The 25,482-nt window shown below is 41.0% G+C and overlaps 1 protein-coding gene across 1 annotated transcript in view; it reads left to right on the top strand.

Moving 5' to 3' along the window:
* Positions 1–25,482, top strand: part of cadps2 (Ca++-dependent secretion activator 2) — a 271,647-nt gene that overhangs the window by 39,707 nt on the left and 206,458 nt on the right. Inside the window, exon 2 of the mRNA XM_084733727.1 lies at positions 10,080–10,193. Within this exon, the coding sequence (XP_084589853.1) occupies positions 10,080–10,193 (114 nt within the window). The remainder of the gene's footprint in view (positions 1–10,079; positions 10,194–25,482) is intronic.

Raw genomic sequence — 25,482 nt, 5'->3', positions numbered from 1 at the left:
TGACTATAAAAGACATAAATTTCTCCTCCTGTCACTTCTGCTGTGCACAGACTATTTCAGTCCGAAGCAAACGTCTCTAAGAGCAAAAAAACAATCAGTCAATTTGTGGAAACTGTGATGGTTCAGTGCACTATGTCTGTGTGTATGTCTGTGTGTATGTGTGTGTTGCCTGGAGGTTGTAGGGATGTGCAGTGTTACCGGTGTGTTGGTGGCCACTGTGAAAGAAGGAAAACAATAACTCCCCTGCGGTGCTGCCTAATTATAAAAGAGTTCCTGCGGACAGCGCTGAGGTCAGGAACTGATCCGAGTGTCTCAGGAACACATTATGATGTCTTAATAAGGTGCAGTAACACCTGCAGGACACCTGCTGCAGCGGGAACATACTGAGACAGAACGAAAAAAGGTCCTAAAGTTGAGGGAGTGTTACAGATATTCCAGGTGCACTCACTTTCAGTTTTACTCCCAGCGGTCTATGCTGAGTTTATACCACGTATGGACAAACAACCTCATTGAGAATAAATTCAAAATGAAAGTCCCCAGACAAAGTTATTATTAAATGGACACAGTGATGAAAATAAGACCCAAGTTCCAATTGTTAACCCCTCCAGCTGCCTTGCTCGTGGGCTGCAGGTAAAGAGGAGGTGAACCAGTGCAGGACTGCAGAGCTGATTGGCTACAGAGCAACCCAGGAAATACAGTCTAATTACCTCCATGTACCCAGGCACTGAGAAAATTACCCATACTGTGTGTGTGTGTGTGTGTGTGTGTGTGTGTGTGTTTACAGACTCACTTTGCCCTCCGTCCAATAATCTGAGACACCTGACAGATATTTCTTGCTTTCGCCCAGTTCGTGTTTTCTCACCAGAGCTGCATCCTGACAGCCGAAAGTGCTACCAGGAATGAAGAGAAATGGTCGTCTACATTCTAACACATACTCATACACACACGCACACAGAGACACACACAGAGCGAGAGCATTCTTTGTATTTATTGATCCGCCATCGGGAGGTCCTTGCTGATGCCCAAATAAGCTGTTAACTCTACTTGATAGCTCATCATGTCCTCTGCAGAGAGGAAGGAACTCAAATTAAAGCCTTCAAGCATAAACAAACTCTAATGTGCACTGCATAAGCTCCCACACACACACACACACACACACTCATGCCCCAGCTAAAACCTCATCACCTCCTTCTGTTGATCTCCCCCGGACAGGAGCAGCAGCAGGTCGGATTCTTGACCGTCACAGCTGGAAAAGTTAAACCTGTTAAGCTTCTCGTCTTCTGTAACCTGGAAACGTCTTCTCTTCACGTTCAGATCTGCTGGAGCAGGTTCAGCAGGTGATACATGCACAGCAGTAACAAGGATACTAGTTATTTTTTATTAACATCAGCCTTTCTTAGATGTGCACCATTTTTAAGTAAATGCTGTGGTAATTTTACATGTCACTGTTACAGCCAAAGCTGCAACTGCGATATGACTAAGTGGTACTTTTTAGTTACCTCTTTTCCCCACCAGCCTTTTTTGAAAAAGTTGCCAGCCAGCGCCAGCATTTCTGACAAAATTCACAGATATTTCAACACCCACAGAATATTCAGTTCTATGAAAAAGTTGGAACTTGAAATTTTTCAAAAGAAAGAACAGTTCTGATAGTTTCAGACACAGAAAAGTTTTGTGGTTGGTTGCATCAAAAAGACAAAAATCCAATAAAATGGTGTTTTTGTGGAAGCAGGATATTGACCTCATGTTTGTGTTTCTTATCACTTCATATCACGTGTGTGACATCACTGTCACCAGCGTGGATGACGTTAGGTCTGTGTGTGTCCTGGGGGCTGGAGTGCTCTCTGTCCCTGGCTGCGGTGTGAGCAGCCTCACTGTGTCCCGGCTGCTGTGGCGGTCCGGGGCCTGCAGCGCCAGCAGCGTCGCTCTGTACCCAGATCACGGTGCTCTCTGTTCCTGAGGATCTGCAGCTGAGTGCCGATGTATTTTATGCTACATAACGTGATCCTCTTCTTCTGCCACCAGAGGCGTGTACAGTTATGTAATGACTTGGCTTTATGGCCTGTTTACAGTTTGAACCAACTCCAGACTGGTGCTTGCACCAGCACCAAACTAGCACTCGGTTCTTGTTGGTCAAAATAAATCGGATAAGTCGGTAAATGCCACTGGTTCGATAAAAAGGGCCGACCTAAAGACCTTGGATTGGTTTGGCAATACAGGTTTATTTTAAACTAGTTGTTTCACCCAGTTTGAGCAACGAAAGCTGGGAAATTATTATCAGCCTCAATCGAGCGAAGTGTTGAGACCATTTTGTGATCTAGCCAGATCTGCTGTGTTTGATGGTTAACTGTGGACTTTTTCAGGTGTTTTTTTTAATTATACCTTAGACCTTGATATCTGCTACAGGAAGTCTGAAGCACAGGAAGTTTTAAAAACAGACAAAGAAATAAAATAAATCATGTCATGAAATTATCATTTGACATGAAATTGAATGATAACAGGACTGTAGACTTTAGTTTTTGTCTCTTTTCACATGTGATCAGTTTTGTCAGTTTGACACCATGCTGTTTTTTTTTTTTTTTTTTGATTGTTTCATGTGGATTGACAGTTTGACAGCTCCTCTGATTGGCTGTCTGGTCATCTCAAATCATATCAAATGAAGAGGCTTCACTCTGACTGAAGACCCAGAATATCTGTTTTGCATAACATCTCTTTAATATTATGAAGTTATCACTGAACTTTCAGTCCTTATAATCTTCAACAGCTAAAATCCACTTTAATCAGATTGTGTTTTTTGAAACATGATAAACTCTTACTTGACTTCTCTCAGTGTTCATGTTTCATACAAACACTCTCAAAGCCCTGGAGGAGGAGTTGTTTGCACTCTTAGCTGCCATGCAAGTGAGACGCTATTGGCTCTTGTTATGGCACTCCAGCAGTGTTTTTCAGAAACTTGAGCTGCCTTTGAGGACAACTCGTTTTATTCGCCTTGCTCTTAAACTTGCGTCGAACTGTACAATATATAACTGGAATCGCCCACGTCCTCTAATGCCATGAAGCTGAAATGATATACTGCCATTTTCTCACGAGTGCTTGATCAGTACTACACATGTGTAACTCTAAACAGAGATGAGAGGGAAGGAAGGAAGGAAGAGAGCTCAGTCCTTAGCTACTTCCATCATCAGCTCTGGAAACAAAAAATATCTTCTCTTCTTTTACCATTTATCTGATCAGGCAAAAGTGTGAAATTTTCTTGACCTGGTCAAGCAGGCAATCCTGAGTGCTGATCCCTGTGAGGGCAAAGTAATACATTAATATAAGCTAGTAAAAATAATTCAGGGAAGTATATTGGAATGTCAGAAAAACAACTACGCACATAATAAAATTAAGGTAAAAATGTGCAATAGTTAAGAAATAATTAGGAGGTTAAAGCTATTTGTGGTGTGTGAACAATATGCAGCGTGCACAGTGTAGAGGTGCTGAGCTGCAAAAGGATGCAGAGTGCAAACTGGGTGCAGGATGTGTGTCAGGTAGGTTTTTAATTGTTTCTGGTAAGTATGGCCTGAGGGAAGATGCTCCTCTCAGTCTTGACCATGATTGAGCGGAGACACTTGACAGCAGGCGGCCACTTTGTTGTTGGGGCGGCAAAAAGAGCTGCAGCAATTAATCAATTTGTCAATTACTAACTGATTATTAAATTAATTATCAACTATGTTAATAATTAATCAATCAGTTTGAGTATTTCTTAAGAAAAAAATACAACAAAATTCTCTGATTACACCTTCTTAAATATGACACTAAATTGAATATCTTTGAGTTGTGGACAAAACAAGACATTTGAGGAGACCAAACTCAATTAATCGGGTGAATAATTTGTGGATTAATCAAAAATGAAAGGAGTCATTGGCTGCAGCCCTAGTGGTAAATGTCATGAAGGATCCGATTTGCCCTGGATGTGCACTTCCTGTTGTAGATGTCCTGGACACCAGGCAGTGCTGCTGTACCAGATCACTCTGTGAGGGGAGTTTCTTATTCTGAGAGCTGCAATTTCTGCACCAGGCAGCGATGCTTCCACAGACCCTACTGCTGCGGCGTAGAGGGATTTCAGCAGCACTGTGGAGATCTTGAACGTCCTCAGTCGCCCGAGGTGATCGGGGGTCAACTCCAGGGTACCTGTCGGCTCTAACTTTGATTCTCAGCTTCTCCCTCCTGAAGTCTACCACCATCTCCTTGATCTTGGAGACACTCATGTCCAAGCTGTTGTCTTTTTGGCTGTTGTCTCTCTGACGATGTAAGAGGAAAATTCAAACAATTTCCCACTCACACTTATTTTCATTATCAATACTCATAATCAAGATACTTCAGACAACGCTCTAACATCCCATTTCATCATATTTTACCCAGGAGTGTTTTTGATCATGAAAGAAAGTCAGTGGCTGAAAAAGATTTTACTTTTGTCCTCCTATTTGAACTTAATTTACCAAAGAGATTGATTGGTGGATGGGATAAAAAATTGAATGAGGCATCACAATCAGCCCTAACAAAGTCTCCTACAGATAGAGAGCTCTCAGTGTTGCAGAGAAGTGAAAAGCTGACAGCGGTTAATCCTCTCTGCTGGCTGAAAGCTGCCCTGAGAGCCAACACTCCCTGCACATTTAGAGATGTTGACCTGCTGACCTCAGAGTGCTTCTGCTCGGCGGGGAGGCTTTTGAAGAACGGCAATTTGAGTCCGGCATGCGGAGCGGTGTCCGTGAGGGGAAACTGACACCTCCACCTGGATGTGTTTTGTTGCTGATGGAGCATAAGTGTGGCTTGTCTGCTTATAAACACCCCCACCCGGGATAAATCAATTTCCTGGACAAAGCCCAGGAGATGGGGAGGCACAGACAGGAATCCAACTGAAACCTGACAGGCGGCTTTTCACAGTGCATATCCAGCCTCTTTTCTGGTTGTCGCCCTTCATTTCACGGGCAGGATGCATTTGTATGAGGAAAGCCATTACTGCTGCAGTCACCTGAAAAAAAGATAGTGGGGAAAAAAAAGAGAAAGAGGCTCTGAAAGCAGCCAAAGGGGCTTCAGAACAGGAAATGATTTTGTAGTTGCAGAGTATTTCTATTCAGGGTAAGAAAGCACATTATGCACTTGTGTGTCAGCTCTGAAAAGGTGATGAAACTGAATTAAAGCTACAAATCAAAAAATGGGAGAAAAAATCACAACTGGAGGTTCATAGTTTAATATTTCTACAATACTAAGGATAATGTGTGAAAAAGCATTTTGTCCAAGAAGAACATCAGGTCCCTAAAATACTTTTATTTAAATTTCTTTCCTTTTTGTTGAAGAGAGTTGCACATTATTATCATGATACTGATGTTTTGTCAGTGACATTCTTTCCTCTGAAGCGTCATGTGAGGTGACGTCCGTTCCTGATGATGCCGGCACAGCTGGAGCTGCTGCACAAAGCTTTACCGTTATATTCACACTGACACAAACAGTAGCCCCCCCCGGCCTTCATGACTGTGACACATTCATTCGTATGGATGAGAGCAGCAGCCCATCTGGTTACTTTGCTCCTGCGTCATGCTTCTACCCCTTTTTATCTGAAAGGAAACTCTAATTTGACTGTTGATGAATTCATTTTCTGAGGTTTTTGCCAGTTTAAATGCATAAAATAAGAAAACGGTATCACTTCAGAGCTGTTAGTAGATCCTCTGGCCAGTCCTCAGGTGAGCAAGTATACCATGTCTGCTGATCGAGGATTAGCATTTTGACGCTATTTAGCTGTTTGAGTAGTCTGTCCGCATCATGGTAAACTAATTACATCACCAACATTAACATGCCTGTTTTCACCCCGAGGTAAGTGATGTATAACTGCTGCCATCCATTTACATTGTCATGTAGTCAATAGTCATGGTTTGCCACACTGATACCTGCATATCGAAGAAAGAACGGTCTTTAGCATGTTGCAGATTCCCATCTTCTTGCATTGAAGAGTCCTTAATGTAGGCACAACTGAATTACAGCAAAGAAAGAAATAACGGGCACTCACACTTGTGTGGTTCTCAGCAATCTCCTCAAATAATCGGAGTATTACCTGCAGTGGATGGACGTGGACACGCCCCCAGTTTGGAGAAGCTGCAGGAGTTACTGGTGTAGGAAGCTCAGCAATGTGCTGCTGTGGACAGGGTCAGCAGCAAGATGCGTTTTAGCCACCTAAAAATCAATGAGTTTAAAGCCCAGTACACATGGTACTAGAATTACTGGGAGAAATTAAACCTCCATGACTGTGTTGCATGACATAAGTGGAGTCTTTATTTTACTCAAATCTCTCGGACATATCAAGGCTTCACTTTTCTATGACAGTAAACTGAATTTTCTTTGGGTTGTGGACAAAATAAGACTTTTTAGGACATAATCTTGGGATTTGGGAGAAACTGATTTCCAGATTAATTGACAGCAAAAAGAAAAAAACCTTAGTTGCAGCCCTATACCTCACACAACCCCACTTCTAAAACCCCAAACCTTCTCTTTAACTCCTGTCTTTTCTCGCTGTCCTCTCTCTGCTCAGACCTTTGTAATGAACTAATTTACGGACGGTCTTTGTCCCTCACATCTGCAAGGACAAATGCGTGTTTTTAGCATGACTGTGTCCTCAGATGAGCTGCTGCTGCTGCTGCCATCGTCCTTGTACCACATTTCACTCCAGCAGTGGCCTTCTGCAGGAGTTCCCTTATCTGTAATGAACTACGTCTCACACATTTTCAACCTGTTAGATGAAGGTTGAGTCACTTTGAATGCGAACGGTCACAACCTGCTGATTTTCATACATTCGCCCTCCCCCTCCTCCTCCTCCTGGTTAAAGGCGAACCACGGCGGCTCAATTTAGACACAGAAAAGGCGAGGAAGCCCACACAAAAAGCTGTCAGCAGGAGATAAGTCGCTGCTCACTCTGTGTCGCTGGAAATTGGTACTTTGACTTCCAGAATGTATTTGTTGCTGGCAGTGTTGCAACAAGCGGAAGAATAATGGTTTAATTTTCCCTCGACGCTGCGGCCCTCCTGACGCCTCATACATATGCAGCTTATGAGCTTCAGCTTCTGGTGATTCTGTCGCTCATGAAAACTTAAAATTCTCATACAACACAATATGTCATCTGTGGTTCACTGGGCAGAAATTACCAGGACCGATGACATTTACAGGAATGATTTTTTTTTTCTGGCCTGACTGCTCTGCTTGACTGAGAATGAATCCCCTGAAAAGTGTTGTTATTGTTGGAAGGTATTTATTTTCACCAAAGTGGATACCTGAACATCATGGACAGATGGAGAGGTAGGTGAGCAGGTAGATGGAGAGTAGAGCTACAGCTGGAAATGATCTTTGACAGCATTTCATTTTTGACAGTTCATTTTCTGATGAATTAATTATCTGTTTGTTAAACAAATATTGAAAAATATCCATCATGAGGGTGTATCTGGGTGCCACATAGCAAGATACAAATAAATACAAATAAATACACATTGTGTAAAACATGCGATGCATGCATGAGGTAGAGCTTATCAAAAGAGTAGGAAAGCTGCACTTTCTACATTTTAAAATGATCATTGCCAGAAAAATACAAATTTTGTTTTAATAATAAAGTGTTAGTTACCTGGTATATTGTTTGCTATTGAAACTCAGATTGAAGAGGAACAGTGCAGATTCCTGATCGTGGAGCAACAAACCAGCTTTTCATTCTCGCGAGGATCCTGGAGGGGGCTTGGAAGTTTGCTCATCCAGTGCATGGCACATGTGTTTTGTGGATTTGTAGAAGGAGTATGACCAGGTTCGTCAGGAGATAATGTGGGAGGTGCTGCAGCGGCATGGGGTGAGGGTCCAATCACTGGTCCTATCTCTATGACTCCAAAGTGAGATCACTGATCCCGTTTGTGATATTCATGGACATGATCTTGAGACGTAGTTGTAGAGGTGAGCGCTTCAGTTTGGTGGGCTGAGGCTTGCATCGCTGCTTTTTGCAGATGATGTGATCCTGACGGCGTCATCGGTCTGTGACCTACAGCGTTCACTGGACTGGTTCACAGCTGGGATGAGGATCAGCACCTCTAAATCTGAGGCCACAGTGCTCAGCAGGAAACTGATGGATTGTCTCCTCTGAGTAGGGAGTCCTTACCCCAAGTGACGGAGTTCAAGTATGTCGGGGTCTTATTCTCAAGTGAGAGGACAGTGGAGCGTGAGATGAGCTGAGAATCGAGAGCGATACGGCACTTGGCTTTACCGCAGTGTTGTGATAAAAAGAGAGCTGAACCCGAAAGCAAAGCTCTTTATCTACCGGTCAGCCTTCGTTCCTACTTTCACCTGTGGTCATGAAGGGTGGGTCAGGACTGAAAGAACGAGACTGCGGACACAAACAGCCAAAATGAGTTTTCTTAGGAGGGCGGCTGGTGTCTCCCTTAGGGAGGATGAGAAAGGAGCCAGGAGGTTCAGGCATCTTGTAAGAAAGCCACCTGGTCGCTTCCCTAGGGAGGTGTTCCAGGCATGTCCAGCTGGGAGGAGGCCACGGGGCAGATGGAGGACCAGGTGGGAGGATTTTATCTCCATCCTGGCTTGGGAACTCCTCTGGATCCCCGTCAGTGCTGATCATTGTGGCCGAGGACAGGGTTCCCTGCTGGAACCGCTTTCTCTGCGACCCAACTTTTGATATGTGGTTGAAGATGGATGGATGGATGGATGGATTGTTTGCCGTCACCCTTAAACCTTAGTTTCTGGGTGCTCCCATAGCTCAGTTGGTAGAGTGTTTGTCCCATGTACTAAGGCTGTTGGTCCTCTGTAGCGGTTGCTGGTTCGAATCTCGCCAGTGACCCATTTGCTGCGTGTCATTCCCCCTCTCTCTACCCCCTTTCCTGTCATATCTTCAGCTGTCCCTATCCAATTAAAGGCAGAAGCCCAAAAATAATCTTTAAAAAAAAACTTAGTTTCTTCCCATCTTCCTGTGCTTTCGGATAAGAGCTAGGTCATGCAAGCGTTACTGAATGTAAACATTTATTTATTAATACTTTGTATTTTATTTTTCTTAATATTGTACGTCTCCTAGCTTCTGACAAGCACTGAGGTCATACCTAAATATAATTTAACTGTTTCTGATCTCATCTGATCCGAAAATCTAAAGAAATATGAATAGAGTGACACGCTCTATTGAGTTGTTATTACCATTATATCTCCAGTGGACATTTGAGGATGTCATCTTGGGCTTTGGGAAACACTGACTGACATTTATAACCATTTTCTGAAATTTTATGGACCAAACAACTGAAGTTGGTGTCTGAGTTATGGGGTATCCACAAAATACTTTGGTTTTGTCTCGCAATGTTGTTGTGCCCAACATTTCCCTTCTCTGAAGATGAACTTCGAGATAACTCTAATGTGATATGTTACCTGCGCTGAGGGGAGCTCGTTCTGCAGTCAAAGCACACACACACATACTGTATATATCAGCCCTGAAACGGTCCCTGCTCCCTGCTGTGTGACAATAATGTAACTTTAACATTTAAAAAACAAAATGCTGTATGATTTTCACATAAATCCACTGAAAACAACAGCTGGCTGAAATGGAAATGAATTCAATTGAAAATCTGTTTAAAACTGACCTCGTGACTTTGAAAAGAGTTGACAGTGGAGTAGCATAAAGGCAATTTGTAGTTAATGAGCTATATTCTTTTTAAGGATCTCCATCAGTCTCAAAATGTGACGAGACTCTTTTTACAGCGGCACAAAGACAGATTTGTCTTCCTCTGTTGTTTTTGGTGAACTCAGTTTCCTAATGAAAGACATTTGTTAGCTAATGTGACTCCTCTTGTCTCCGTAATGACGGTGTCAGACTCTGTCACACTTTAACAAAGAGTCTAATCTTGTACTTTTGTTCTGTTTCTCATCCATCCTGCTTTCCCGTCATCTTCTGCTCTTCCTCTCCATCTGCTTCTAATTGATTTCACCCTCCTCTGCCTACATCTCTCCTCTCATTTCTCCTCCCAAACTATCTCTCTGTGCTTTACTTCATTTTCCTCCTCCATCATCTCTTCTGTCTCTCTCAGGTGAACAAGCAGCAGCTGCAGGCAGTGAAGGAGCGTTTCCTGGCTTTTCTCAACGGGGAAACTCAGATTGTGGCGGATGAAGCTTTCTGCAACGCTGTGAGGAGCTACTATGAGGCAAGGCGATTTTACCTATACTCTATTCTCCACTTAGAAAAAAAAATGTGTTTGTTTTGTTTTTGTGTCTTTCAAATATGGAGAGGATCCAGGTATCCTTCAAAACACACTGGAGGCTGAGTTTGGAGGATTGGGACTCTCTTCTGGTCTGTTTGTACAGCTTCCTGCAGCACAATCCAAACCTCTAAAACTGCTGACAGTCTGTCACAAGTGTAATTAAATGCACAAGACAAGTTTAGTCCATTCAGTTGGCTTATCTCCCAGGAAACTTTGAAGCTATGTAGCACGTGCAGCGGGCCTCATGCAAGAACTACTCGCAAGAACAGATTTGTTCGTAAGTGGTGTGTACAAGTGATTTAACTTTTTCCATTCACACTTGAACTTTCTTTCAGATATTTCTTTCAGTCAGTCTGCTGGTATACAAACTGAAGTTTTGCACTACAGACTGTGTATTTCATTAGTTTAAGGACATGTTGAGTTTGAAAAATAAATTACGCTTCATAATTGTGTTGACATTATCCTGTTTGACTGCGTTTCTAATTAGAATATAATTGTAAATTGATAATTAAAACCTCTCATCATTAATTTAATGATCTATTACTGTCAGGTGTATAGGCTGTATGTCTTAAAATGCAGCTTTATAAAGTTTCAGAGCTTGTTTTTTCCAGTTCTTTGTTTTTATCAGGTCTCTTTAATGCCACCGCTGACGCTGTTAAAATGACAGATTTTTAAGTTCTGCTTTCAGAGATCCATGAAAGAAAATCTGACCTCACAAAGTCTTTCTTTTTACTCTTTGATACCATTTTTATGAATTAATACGTTCTGACACATACAGGAAGTGCAGTCTCATATAGTATTATTGGGGTGTTATGCTGATTTACGAGTCTGAGGCACGCGCACTCAAATACACACAGGTGGATCATTTACTCAGTAATCTGAGGTTATGAGTGTGATGTGACATGTTGGTATGAGCCCTTTATGAACGCTTAGCCCATATGAAAAAACAACTAAGAGAAATTTACGATAAGCACACAAAAATGTTCTTGCATGAGGCCGTTGTCTGGATGGCAGCATATGTTGCTCCGAAACCTGTATGTGCCTTTTAGCATTAAAGGGACGGCCACAGGTGTGCAAGTTTCTAGAATTTTGTCAGTGGAATCAGATTTGGCTGTTCAATATGAGCATTGACTATTTGTTTCTTTTTTTTAATGCCTATCAAGCAGCGCTTTATTGAACAGCTGGATTTTTGAACCAGGTTTTGGGAGATGCTCAAGTACACAGCGACGTTAGCTTAGTAAACAAGCCAACTTAGCCCTCCGAGCTAATGTGTGCTATGTATGGTAGCGACAGTCCATATGTGCAACAACATTTTGTGACACTAGATATCAAACGAAAGCCAGAGATGATATCATATTAAGTTGCTGTGAGCTGCAAATTCATCACCTCTAAGCAGAGGGTAGAAGATAACATTAACTTGTTACCTAGACCCGTCTCTGTCTCAGAATTACTACTGTCTGTGGAAGCGTCTGTTTTGGAGCATAATCCTGGTTTCACTCAGACTCATTGATGGTCTGGCCGAGTCCACAGCTGCCTGTACCTGTTGCAGACACCTTCACTGAGTGCCTGTGTGGACGGAGACTTGGTATAGTGGAATAATTTTACCTTGACGAGCAGCGTGAACACAAAGGGCTTTCACTCTGCAGCTACTTTGGGGATCAAAATGGTCATGATACTGTAATGTCTCACTTCAGTACAACACTTTAGAAATTTGATACCACAGGGGAACATTGAGGCCATAAAATTTAAATTCTTACCTAAAGATAAAGATAACAAGACTAAAACATGACAACAGGTTTAGAAAATAAGAAGTGTGACAAGAAGACGACAGCACTGTGAGTGAAAGGAGACAGCGGTGTGTGTCGACTCGCTGTCAGAGAGAAGAAAGAACAGCTGCTACCAGAGTATTGATACTGTGAAAAAATACTTCAGATATTCTGTATTGATTTGATGACACACGCAAAAGTACACTGCAGACTGACAAAAAACAAGACAGGCCGACTTGAAGAATCTCAATCGACTGAGGGTCAGAGTCTCAACTCGCATTTTTAGATGCAGCGACAGACTTTATTTACCCACAGTCATGTCAGTCATGTCATACAGTTTTTAATTCAGTGCTGCCTGAGGGGTCAAAGGTCACAGGTATCCACTGTTGCTGGCAGAGATTTCTCCGTATTCTCTGATTCTTTTCATGATATTATGGATTGAGGATGGCGACATCTCTAAGTCCCTTGCAGCTGTGTGTTGGGAAACGTTCTTGCAGCTGCTTTCTGAGCATTCTACAACTTTCTTCATCTTCTGTTGCTCCTGTCCCAACTTTTTTCAAACAGGTTTATCAGTTTGAACACTAAACATCTTTTCTTTTTTACTGTATTCAGTTGAATATGGATTGAAAAAGGATTTGCAAATCACTGCGTTCTGTTTTTTTCTTATGTTTTAGACAGCGTCACAACTTTTTGCAATTGGGGTTGTGTGAAAATAAGATCCAGGTTGTTAAAAAAGGAAAAGACAACAAATATTTCTCTGAACAGATGCACCGCGGCGACACCAGAGTTGTTTTTCGGAGGCTCTTTGTCCCTTCCTGTGCTTTGAAACTGTCCCGTGTTTGGTTCTGGCCTTAGGGGGGACATCGTCCACCTCCACATCTCTGATGACAGAGTGGTTGTTGAGCTCTTATGGCACAAAGCAATTAAGTTTATCGCCAGCGTCAGACTGAAGCAGATTAGAAAATCGATCCAGCAGCTGTTTTCTGTTTGTGAGGGAGTTTTTCTTTCTTTAGGAGCATGGTGCCACCAATCTCTCTCCTCAAACTAAAGCTTTCTAATTTCCATTGTGTTTGCTCCCTGTGACCACCTCCATCCCACATCGCCACACAGTTTCTTTGTGACAATACTAAAATACCTCCTCCATGTACACAAATTTACATTTTCTTTGCGATTTTTTTCCTAAATCTGCTCAGTGTTTGGATGGAAAGCTGTCCTCTGACTCCTCCAGAGACACTGTTATGAACCCTCCCACGTCGACTCTCGTTTCCGTCTCCGCTGGTGGAGGAGGACAGCTGTGAGCAGCGATTGCAGTGAATTTCCTCACTCTTTTTTTTTTTTTCATTTTTACACACTCTGTCCCTCTTATCTGTTGCTCCTCTGCCTCCATCTCTCCCTCTATCTCCCCTCATCTTTGTCTTCCCCTCCTCTGCTGAAGCACTTATCAGCTGCTATGAGATGCAGATCTTATTGGCACACTTGCTGCTCATCTCCTTAATTGCCAGCGACTGTGAGACAAGAGGATCTCACCGAAACTCTCAATCACGGCGTTTGCGTCGCGGCGGAGGAGCTGACAGGCCAAATGATCAAAGTGAGATGATTCGTGGTCCTCTGTGGACATCACCGTCCCCATGAGCTCGGACACAAACAGTTCATGTCTCAAATGTGCTCCTGGGAAATCGGCGTTGGTGTTCACGCTGTTCGATATACTGTCATGGAGTCAGAACAAATCCCTGTTGTTATCATTATATGTGTGCAGGGTGGCGGCGCTCTGTTTTTCATTCATCATGTGAAGTCATGGCAGATGTTCCACATGAGGGAAGAGGGGTGTCACAGCAGAGAAACACGAGATGATCTATTTTCTGCCTCTCGCCCTGCTCATCATTCCTGGTAGACATGATGACGGCTTAAAAATGGAAAATACACTGAGTGGGTGTGTGAAGACGCACAAACATTTGTTTTATCTGCTTCTTTTGTTGAAGGTTGTTAAAAGAAGTATTGCATGAAATAAACAATCACAGTATCACAGTATCGTTTCATATCCAGATAACAATACTATCGCTAAGTAGCATGAACTTTTATGGAAATTTCAATATGGTCTGCTGCAATTTTCAAATTACAGGAGGGGCAATATTTGATAAAACCTTTTTTTTTTTTGTAAAATGATTGTGTTGTTGCAGAGATGTGTTGGCCTGCACATCAGAACATCTTTGAAGGGCTGCAGCTAATGTTTTTTTTCATTATCAGTTAATCAGTGATTAATTGATTAGTTGTTTGGTCCATAAAATGTCAGAAAATGTTGATCAGTGTTTCCCAAATCCCAAGATGACGTCCTCAGATGTCTCGTTTTGTCCACAACTCAAAGATATTCAGTTTACTGTCAGAGAGGAGCAACGAAACCAGAAAATATTCACATCTGAGGAGCTGAAACCTGAGAATTAAGACAACTTTCTTTAAAGAAAAAAAGATCCAAGCTGACTAATCAATTATCAAAATAGTTGTAAAAATAGACAACTAATCAATTAATCAACAAATCATTACAGTTCTACATTGACTGGTACAGATCGCAGCAAAAATCAGACATTTAAAAATGATCCTATATCAAATCATATCTCAGCTGCAATATCAGTAAAAAATAATTGCAATTAGACATTTTTCTTGCAACTTTTTCAATCCTCATGATATTTTTGCCAAATGGTGTGCAGCAGGCAAAAGCAACACCTGAATCTGCTGTTTGTTTTGATCACCTGGTCCGTGTCAGACTTTTCACACCCAAACCATTTACACATGACAAGACGTAGCCCCTCTTTTATGTACGAGCTCCTTGTTTTGTCTGACTGGTCAGAGTAAGGGGTGGAAGTCTCACGATTTGATTCAGATTCCCTCAGAATCAGTTCTTGATTGAATTAATGGAAAAGGAGGCATGAAATTCAGTCTCTACACTGTGCCAAACCATTTACTGCTGTTCTTATTTCCACTGAAATACATCATGAAACATAACTGGCAATTAAGATAAATGGACCGCAGCCTTTTTATTTTAAAAGGTTTACTGCATTAATGAATGAATGAAATCATCTGAAAGCAGTCTCCTGGCTGTATGAGGGTTTCTGAGGTGAAACAAACTGAGAATAGAGTTATTTTCTTTAACACAGAGTTGGTTTAAATGAGAGCTGCATGATATGGTAAAAAAAAGTCATTTTGATTATTTTGACTGTAATTGTCATTGTGCTATGAGATACGTTTAGTGGGAATGATCATTTTAGCGTTACAATTTTCTTTTTTGATAATAATAAACTATTAAAATTGTGATCATGTGATATTTATTGGGGTCTTTACTGAACAAACTTTCTTTCATCTGAGGAGGCGAGGGCATCATGCTGTTTTCTCACACATTGTTTCTTTTTCAAAAAATTGTGATTCGGTTCTGGTTCTGCAATTTTGATATTGCACTTGGCCATACGGCTGTTTAGATAATATTGTGATCAGTTGTTGTCTGGCTATTGTGCAGCTCATGCATCTTCATTCTGCCTTTTTCAATCTGTCGACATCACGTCATTAAGCAGCATTTACAAAACTGACTTTTGACATTTGTTAATCAGTCTAGTATTTTCCATGTCTGCATTGTCCATTTCAGGGGATTACTGAGCCTTTCTGAAGAAACTTTATATTTACGAGGTGTTAAAGATTTACTTTTTCAGTGGGAGCCAATGGGCTTGGAGCTGGAAGTCATAGACAGATTGCACAGACTGTGGTGGTACTATTTTAGATTCTCTTTAGTCTCAAACCTGCTATTTAGCCTCTGCAAGCAGGCCAAATTTGACATGGTGTATAACCTGATTAACACTGCTAGAGTTTGGGCTCTGATGTACCCTGAGGGGCAAAACATAAATGAGTTGTATTACGGGTGAGTGATGTGGGAGAAAAAAGGATGTTCTCTAAATGTGCAGATGATCTTGAGTCATGCAGACATGTTCCATACAAAGAAATCTACATAGCTTCCTCTTAAGATTAAATGTAGCCTGCAGAAGTCATGCAGTCTGTAAGGATTTGCAGTGCAACGCCACGCAGAGGATGGTAGACAAGCAGACGTTACTTTAAACAGTGATGTGGATGAAAGCTTCTTTTCTGGTCTTTGTTAATTAAGATTAAATTAACAATTAACTACGTTTCTGCTATCTTTTTAGGGAGCTTACAGTAGAGATCTGACTGTAATTGAGGTGGAAAAGCAGAGAGTGGGAGATGACATGCATCAAACACACTGGGGGCGTTGTGGCAAACATGGTCAGCATCTTGCTCTATAGGTATAGACCATATAAGAAAAGAAAAAATGCAGAAAAGCTGATGTGTGGCAGGTTGGAAAAACACAAAAACAAAAACCAAATCCAGATCTCTGGTTCCACATCCTTCCTGGAGAGGAAGGGGATCCCAAAAGGAGAGCAGTCATAACGTATGAGCCTCCAGTAATTCTTTTTGATTACAATAAATATGAATTAGCTTCTGTCAGTTAAATTATGCAAAATAGGAAACTAGAAACAAGTATATTAATAGCCAAAGCCTTCCCACTGAGATCGGAGGCACATAAGATACATGAATATTCACTGTCAGTGCTGGTGACAGTTAGGACTGATGGATATGTAGCCTGAGTGGGAGGCTGCTGGAGAACAGTCATACCGCATAGCAGCATCAGTAAACATGACTGTCATCTCCAAGTGAATCTCAGCCTGGCCCCAATCAAACAGTTTGCTATTAACACGTCTGGTTATTTACAGACAACAGACAGACTAACCAGGACATTTGATCAAATATGTAAGAGATGTCCAGATGAGCAGTATTTGACCAAAGTGTTAGATGGGGGAAGATGGCATGACAGCCGCCTGATCAACCTTAATTTATCAAAAAGGATAGTTTGGATTATTTGAAATGGAGCTGTATGAGTTACTTGTCCACAGTCAGTGTATTACCTGCAGTAGATAGTAGTAGTAGTAGTAGATGCAGTAGACACGCAGCAGGTGTAGTAAGCTAAGCAATGTACTGCTGTAGAGAGGGTCAGCAGTAAAATGAATTTTAATCAGTTGAATTGTATGTTATATTTAGAGGGTTTTCACCACTTTACCCTGCTGTCAGACAGCATTTTCTGACAGGAAAACACTGTTAAATGAGCCAAATATATCTCTCTACAAAGAAACCAGACTCCTTAAGCAAAAACAGCAATTTTATCTTGCAGAACACAGGAGGTCCTGGTCTGCGGCTGCATCTGTAGTGTTTGTGTGTGACTTTGGTGTTTTTCTAAACAGTTAAGAATCACCAAAGCCACACAATAACCGAAACAAACGGGCAGCTTTGGACCAGCAACACCTGGGTTCTAAAGCTAAATTGACTCATTTTGCTAAAGGACTCTGGCTGCTTTGAAAAGAGGAATATTTGGGTTATATAAAGCAGTTTCCCATCAGAAAAGGCTGTCTAACGGCAAGGTAAATTAAATGTGCACTGTTATTTTTGTGTCACCTGTCTTTAAACTTGACAAATAAAATGTGCTGTTAATTAGGTTCCCTTTCTAAAGCAAGGCAAGACAAGGACACTTTATTTATACAGCATCATTCAGACACAAGATAATTCAAGGTGCTTTACAGGAACATAGAAATGCATTAAAATAAAACATTAAAAGGACTTTGAAATCACATTTGAGATCATAAAAAGAAAACCTAAAAACACGGCAATAAATAGTTAGAACATTACAGAAATTGCATTTGAAGTGAAAGTAAACAAATAAAAAACAACAGCTACAGATTATCTTAACAAGAAGTTATGTATCTACTTTAGTTTAAAGCTGCAGTAAACAGTCGTGTTTTATGCTCTGATTTAAATGAGCTGACAGTTTCAGGTATTCGGCGAGTTTGTTCCACGGGTGGGGAGCAGAGAAACTAAAGGCTGCTGCACCTCGTTTGGTTTTGATCCTGGGAACACGGAGTAAACCTGTTCCAGATGATCTGAGGGGTCTGGCTGCTTTATAAAATAAATCAGAGATGTATTCAGACCCGAGACCATTTAATTCTTTATAGACAAATGGTAGGATTTTAAAGTCTATCCTTTGACACACAGGGAACCAGTGCAGTGATTTATTTTTAAGTCCTTCATATGACCCCACTTCAAATAATCCACACTGTCCCTTTAAGGCATTTACAGACATGTCAAAATTGTAGCCTAATCCAAACATATCAAATTGCACTGACATACATATGATCTTTGGTTTACTGTCGCCCATAAAGGGTTGCAGCAATAACATTTTCCATTATATCCAGGTCTGGTCTGTATGGTATATTTTCATATCACCCAACTGTGCATCATACTGTAAAGGTTTGTGGTGAAAAGTGCCACCAAAAGGAATTCAGCAGCAATTAGCAGACAGAGAGCGGAGTGGAGGGGAGCGTAGATGGACATGAATAAAAAAACAACTCTGAACTGGAGACTCAACAGGAACTCATACAGCTGGAGAGTCGACAGATTTTCACAGCTTTCACGCTGATTTTCCTCGTTACATGAATACATCATTATTTCAGTGAAAACAGTTTAGCTCCTCTGCTGCATCAGCAACTTCTCTCCAGGCTGGATGTCTCTGACTCTGAGAGGTGAAACACTTGAGATTTGAAAGTTTTATTCAGGCTGTTTCACACCTGATAACAAGCTGCTGTTGAGACCTCCAGACCAACAGACTGCAGGTGAACACAGTGAAATAATCCACCATCTGAAATACAACGCAGGAGGACAAAAGAAAAGGTTTTTTTTTTCATACACATGATAAATACTCTCAGTCAGTTGTCAAGCAAAATATCTTTGCAGGTTCCAGTTTCTCAGAGGTGAGGATCTGATTCTTTGTCACAAATGAAAGTTAAAGGTTCTACAAACTGCCTCTAGATGTCACACTAGAGCACGAGCACCTCGCATCAAAACAAATGGGTGCTACAAACTGTCCGCTGTTTCACTTAGGCATTATTTTGACTGATATTACAACTGATTTTGTACCAAATTTAGTTTTTTTTTTAAGTCTGTGGAATTTTCTGACACAGGCCTTGAACAAATATTGCACCTCCTGTGATTCTGACAAAATTTCAATTAATATTGCAGCCCAAGTTTCAACAGTTATTGATTCTGTTTTGGTCAAAATAAACCCTCAATACACCAAGATAGATGTGAAAATATTCTGGCTCTATGTCTGAAAAAAGGCTGCAACATAATGCCTGTCAGAGTACGGTCACTAAAAGTGCTGGGTTTTCTTTTGTTTTTGTTTTTGTTTTTTTTGCTGACAGGTTCAGATAGTGAAAGATCTTTATGTCCTTTTTTCTTATAAGCACAAACAGCCATCAGACTCCATTATGAAAAACGTCATTCAAACTTGTTCGAAGCAAAATAAAACTCACTGAAATCATCTTTGTTAGTCTTTCCAACAATTAAATTGCCAACAATTAAAACAAATCTGGTTTGGTCGAAATGAACCCTTAATTCACCAAGTAAGATTAATATTTACCATTTTTTTGTTATTTTTTCTTTTATTTTTTAAAGATTATTTCTTTTCTTCTCTGAAGGGATGTCACAACAACTTATACCAATAATAGTGAATTTCCATTCTCAGTAGCTAATTTGATAACAAAGAAAAAGACAAAAACAAAAATATAATTCAGCCAATGTTACTTTTTTAAAATAAAAACTCTCATGATCTTCTAGGACAAAAGACTGAGGGAGACATTTATGGATTCTGCAACAAATCACTGTCAGGAGAGCATGTTGCCATGTCTGCAAAGCAATGCAAAAGTGATTTCTCTTTCTTTTTCCCCTCGTATTTTAACAGTAAACTTTACAGAATAGTAGTTCACGTGTTCATGTGTTTGACTGAGAGGGAGACAGAGAGGGACAGAGGAAGGTAGAAGGAGGACTATAACATGCAGTCTGTCTGGAATCAGTAATACTTATTCTGACCGCTGCTTTGTCACTTGACCTGCCTGTCGAGGTATTTTCTAGAAAGTCAGTCTGAACCCGCCCGCCCTGTTGGTTATCTGGCTCAGTCTGTGCATCACTACTTTTTCTTCTGGATGAGTCAAAGTGGAGCTGCAGCTGCACATGTTGCTTTCTTAATTTGTTGTTGTTGTTGTTGTTGTTCAGTGCTGGTTGACCTTTTTCTTCTTCCTCTGGCATTTAACAGCAGACTACAGCACTTGTAAGTGTTTATGTGTCCCTGTCTCTGTCCAGAAGAATTGCACCTCCGGTACCTGCAGCACTGTAAAAAACAAAACAAAAAAACAAGTACTGTCACATTTCCAGAAGTTTGGAATCGACTTGATACCCAAGCATCAGTTCTCGTGACATCTCTGCCTCCCTGACACAGAGCTGAACTGTGTGCTGCTGTATCACTGTTGGTTATATTTCCTCCGTTAGTGTTGCTGAAGGACTACAGTGTCTGTCAATCCGTCTGTCAACACTTTAATCCAAAGTGAGACCTCTCCACACCTACACACCAGACTGACAGTGGATGTTAATGCTCACCAGAGGACCATGAACTGATAAGTTATCACCGTCTGTCCCCGGGTCCCCCTGGCTGATCCTGTCCTCTCTGTCCATCAGACTCATTAATTAACACCCATTACTGCTCTGATGCTATTGTCTCTAATTGGCATCTTGTCCGCAGTGCGGCTCTGTGGTGACACAGCATGCTGAGACACAAGAGTCTGTCGAAACCTGACTTGTGATCATCTTATATTCTGTGTCAGCAGCGTGCGTCCAGAGTGTGTGATGCAGAACTAATCAGTTTTGTTCCACAGTCAGTGAGATTGTAAGAGGAGGTTATTTCTGAAAGATTCTAGGAGAAAAGTGACTCATGGTTGTCTGCTCTGATAAATATGATTTCTGATTCAAATCAAAGATAACACAATGCAAAGAACAGGAGATTCATTCACTTTTTGTCTGCACAAGGAATGTATAATGATCCTCAAGACACCTCAAGATGATTATCTGTGACATCCATATCTCTGAGTAGTGAATTAGGAAGCTTTTTGTGACCACATATGCAAATATATTTGCAAAGTTAAAGAACCATGTGAGCAGAATCGGAGAGATAAAAAAAACGATATATTTCTAAGCAGTATTTTTCTATAAATTTAAGTCACCACGGTAAGTTTGTACCAGGCACAATGAAAATGATTTTGACGTGTAAATAATCAAAAAATGACGCAGTTGTTTGCTGTTGAGGTCCTGTCAGAGTTTTTTTTATATAATTCAGTCAGATATCTGATTAAAAAAAAGATTGTTGACAGCTCTGCACTTCATTCACTTCACTTACACCATCATCAAGTCTAACATTTGCATCATGTAAACTTCTCTTACTGAAGATGGTGGAACGTGAGCAGCTGCAGATGACTGGCACCCCATGGCTTAAAAACTAAAAATGTTGATGCATCGAGAATCATTTTATTATCAAATCAATCCCTCTGAATCGGAATCAGACCACAGAGATTCTCACCCCTCGCAGGTACTCAAGCTAATTTTTAGGGCTGCAGAATCTATTTGTTGTTTCGTCCATAAATTGTCAGAAAATAGTGAAAAATGTTGATCACTATTTCCTAAAGTCTCAAAAGTCTTGTTTTGTCCACAACTCAACGATATTTACTGTCATAGAGGACAAAAGAAACCAAAACTATTGAGATTTGAGAAGCTGAAAACAGAAAATTTTGACCTTTTTTTGTTGAAAAAATTCTCAAAAAAAGTAATGTTGCAGCTCTAGTTTTGATATCTGACAGATGACTGCTGATATTGATACCTGAGCTAATGTTAGCATCACGTGGGGGTGAATTTTTTATCCCGTAATTTACACCAGGCGCGGCTCAGCGCTCTGCTCTGCAGAGAGGTAGGAAGTCAGGCACGGAAAAAACAGGGAGACTCACGATCATAAAGACAGATAGAAAATAAACAATTTAACTACGTAGCCCATGGTAGAAGCACAAAGAGCAAGTCGCGTGCATGATGGAACAAAACCGTAAATTACGTAAATACCCGTACATACGTGTAAATTACGGGTATGGAACTCATCTGTTTAAATTATATTAAAACGTAAAATTATGCATAATTAAGGCCGTGGCTGCTTTAAATGGGTGTCGTCGCAATTGGCTAGCTGATAGGTAGCCGCTAAGATGGTGATGGCCAAATCCACCATACCGAGCTTCAAATGGCTCTTCAGAAGCCTCTAGGTAACGTCACAGAGACTGTGTCCATGTTTCATACAGTCTATGAACAGGAAAGCTTCACACAATGACAGGATAAGCCAACCTTGGCTCCACAGACTGACAGGACAAACAAATGTTAGCTGGGAGCTTATTTACTTTCTTCCAGAGGATTTCAGCTCCTGAAAGCAGCTCTGCCATAATCTCTTTTTCACCCGAGCGACAGTCTGACTGATGAAATGACGGCTTATTGGGCATTCTGTCCAGACATTTTCATTATTGACCTGATCAGACCACTTCAAGATGTCTTTAGGTATTCATATCTTCACAGCAGACCTGTGTGTGTGTGTGTGTGTGTGTGTGTGCGGCTCAGGGGAGAAATAGGAAATGAAATCCTCATCCATCTGTCGTCCCTCTGAGAGGTGAAGAGGTTTTAATTGCCTCTGTCGTGCACTTTGCAGAGTCGTAATGTGACGGATCACAGAAACAGAGAGGAGGTGATTTCATTTAATGTTGCTCACTGGGAGAAAACTTTCACAGTTGTTGTCTTTTCAGGAAAATTTACTGCAGTCAGGTTGACAGTAAAAACATGTCGTGTTAACAGTGACAACAACAACAACTGGGATTTCTTGCTGCTTTTTGTTTCTGAAAGACTAAATTTGAATGAGTGTCACTGCTTTATCGCATTTCTCAAAATGCTAAATTAACACCTACAAACACCACATACAGTTTGGTTACAGTTTTGTTTTTTTGTCTGTCTTTTTGGTTGGATTGGACTCATTTCACATTTTCAAAGTTACTACATTTTCTGCTCACAGTTATTTTGAATGTCATAACCTGTTAACCACAAACATTTCAGAAATGAAACATGAAATCGTCTCGCAGAGACTTGAACTTTTGAACTTCGTTTGGTGATAAAAATTAAGCCGTCTTGACAAAGCTGATCGTTGACTGGGTATTTATATTCTCCAAAATCAAGTCTCACAGGGCTTTATGAAGTATCTCTTCTTAAAGGGGAAAAAGACTGAAAAGGAGGGTTCCCTCTTTTAGGACAGACCAAGATGCTGAAACGCTGTAGTCATTTCATTACTTGTTTATAGGGCTTTTCTCCCTGCACTGCAGTCGCCCTGTTATTCTCTATGTCCAATCCTACACAGGCGGCGGCTCTATGTGCACAGATACTCATGGACAGGCCACCCTCTGACTCTTGATACCATTGTTCTCTCCAGACTTGCAGGCCGTAAAAAAAAAAATATTTCTAGTGAAAAAGCTGTTTTGTCCTTAAATCCACTGATGGCCAAATTGCAGATGTTATGTACTGATTTGTTGCTTGCTTTTCGCTCCACTCACTCCGTGGTTGTACGTCCCGGCTCCCCTTCTGCTCCACTCCTGTTGCAGCTGGACTTTGTCTCCTCACCTCTGTCTCTTGTGTGTCTAGTAAGGATGTGCGCGATTAGTCGACTGCATGATTAAATGTCGCCACCCTCGCTAGTCGACACCAGAAATACCAGTTGGTTAAACTATTTATCATTATTTCATTCATGCACAATGCCAGTTACCGGTTGCCTCTTGGGTGTTATGCAGCCGTCCGCCACTAGTCTGCCTCTCGCTGTACGCCATAAGCGATGATTGATTTTTATTATCATATAAATTCAGATTCAGATAGAATTCAAATAGAAACAAACAATTTTGTTTATGTCATGTTGTGAACTCTTTAAGTTCAGATGTTTATGTTGAAATTTCATTTTTTCTGTCTGCTCATGACGAGCTGTATGACACACAGTTAACACGGTTTCAGTGTGATGTTATAGTTACTGCAACAGTTGATGTTCAGTTTTCACACAGACAGAAGGCTGATCTCATTTTACAGTCCTTAGCTTAAATGCTTCTAGTTAACACTGCTATCAGCTGATTCTCCATCACTCACTACACTTACAACATCTCTTCTGCAGCTGTCAGAGAGAAGAGGGAGTACAGCTGGTCTTCGTGTATCAATATTGAGGAAAATGAAACTGATATTTTTCACAACACTCGTGAGGTTGATGAGATGCAGCTCAACACTTCCTGTTGGTTCTTTGGGGGTCGATCTTCCTTCCCATTTAAGGTAGTTGTTAGTCCCAGGTTTAGAAAGGTGTCACACGGCTGCAATCCACAATCGAAAGTGGGCTAACCTCGACGTTAGCCTCTACGGCCTGCTGACCCCGTTACCTGGTTTCACAGAAATCAACTAAACACAAGGCTAAAGGCTGTGAAAGAGTCATCACGTGTCGTTCTAATGTAACTAGGGCTGCAACTAACAGTTATTTTCACAGTTGATTAATCAGTCGATTATTTTGTTGATTAATAGTTGATTGTCTATAAAATATCAAAAAATGGTCAAAAATGTTGGTCAGTGTTTCAGGAAGTCCAAGGTGACGTCCTCCAATGTCGTGATATTCAGTTTACTGTCAGAAAGGAGAAAAAAAACCAAAAAATTCACGTTTACAAAGCAGAAATCAGAGAATTTGGACAATTTCCATAAAAAAAAAGAAAAGATCCACACTGATTAATCAATTATCAAATAGTTGCCAATTAAATTAATGTTGCAAACATTAGTCCTGTGTTCCAACAGACCACAGACAAAGTTATCCCAGTGTTAAGTCTTTTTCTCAGCCTACAGCTAAGAATACATACAGTATATGTTCATGTGGATGAGTCTGCATTGCTATGGAGAAAAAGACGCAAGACTTAAACATCCTGTAGGTCTCACATCATCAATGATACCCTCACATCCATTCTGTTAAATGCTGCCATTTATATTTATAAAGGACATATTTTTGTGCAGGAGCTGCGGGTATGTGGCCTGTAATTTAGTGCTTTAAAGCAGCTGGAGTGCGCTGCTTCAGGTGTGTGACATTTCTGGAGCCCAGCGGGAAGCTGCTGCTGCTGCTGCTCAGAGATTTTTTTTTCATCATTTAACGAAGGATTTCACAGATTCTCCATCACCTTCTGACCTCAGGTCTGCTCTGCGTACAGACCTGTGTCTCATGTCAGACTTACACTTTTAATCTGCGAGGAAATCGTGACGGCGAAGGGCAGCAGGGAATTAAAAAGATCCCCGGTTCAAAACCAGCTCAGAGGTCAACGCCATCAAGTCTGATTGATATCTGTATTCTGTGAAAAATCAATATCTTCTCACAGATCTCACAGATCTCTGATCAGTCCCTCTCAGCCTGAGACAGGGACCTTTTTATGAGCTTACAGAATTAATAGCATAATGATTAT

This window comes from Lutjanus erythropterus, chromosome 13 (assembly GCF_056507025.1).
Source record: "Lutjanus erythropterus isolate fLutEry1 chromosome 13, fLutEry1.hap2, whole genome shotgun sequence".
Taxonomy (NCBI): Eukaryota; Metazoa; Chordata; class Actinopteri; order Lutjaniformes; family Lutjanidae; genus Lutjanus; species Lutjanus erythropterus.
The sequence above is the reverse complement of the archived record's forward strand: the minus strand, read 5'-3'. Positions and strand labels throughout refer to the sequence as shown.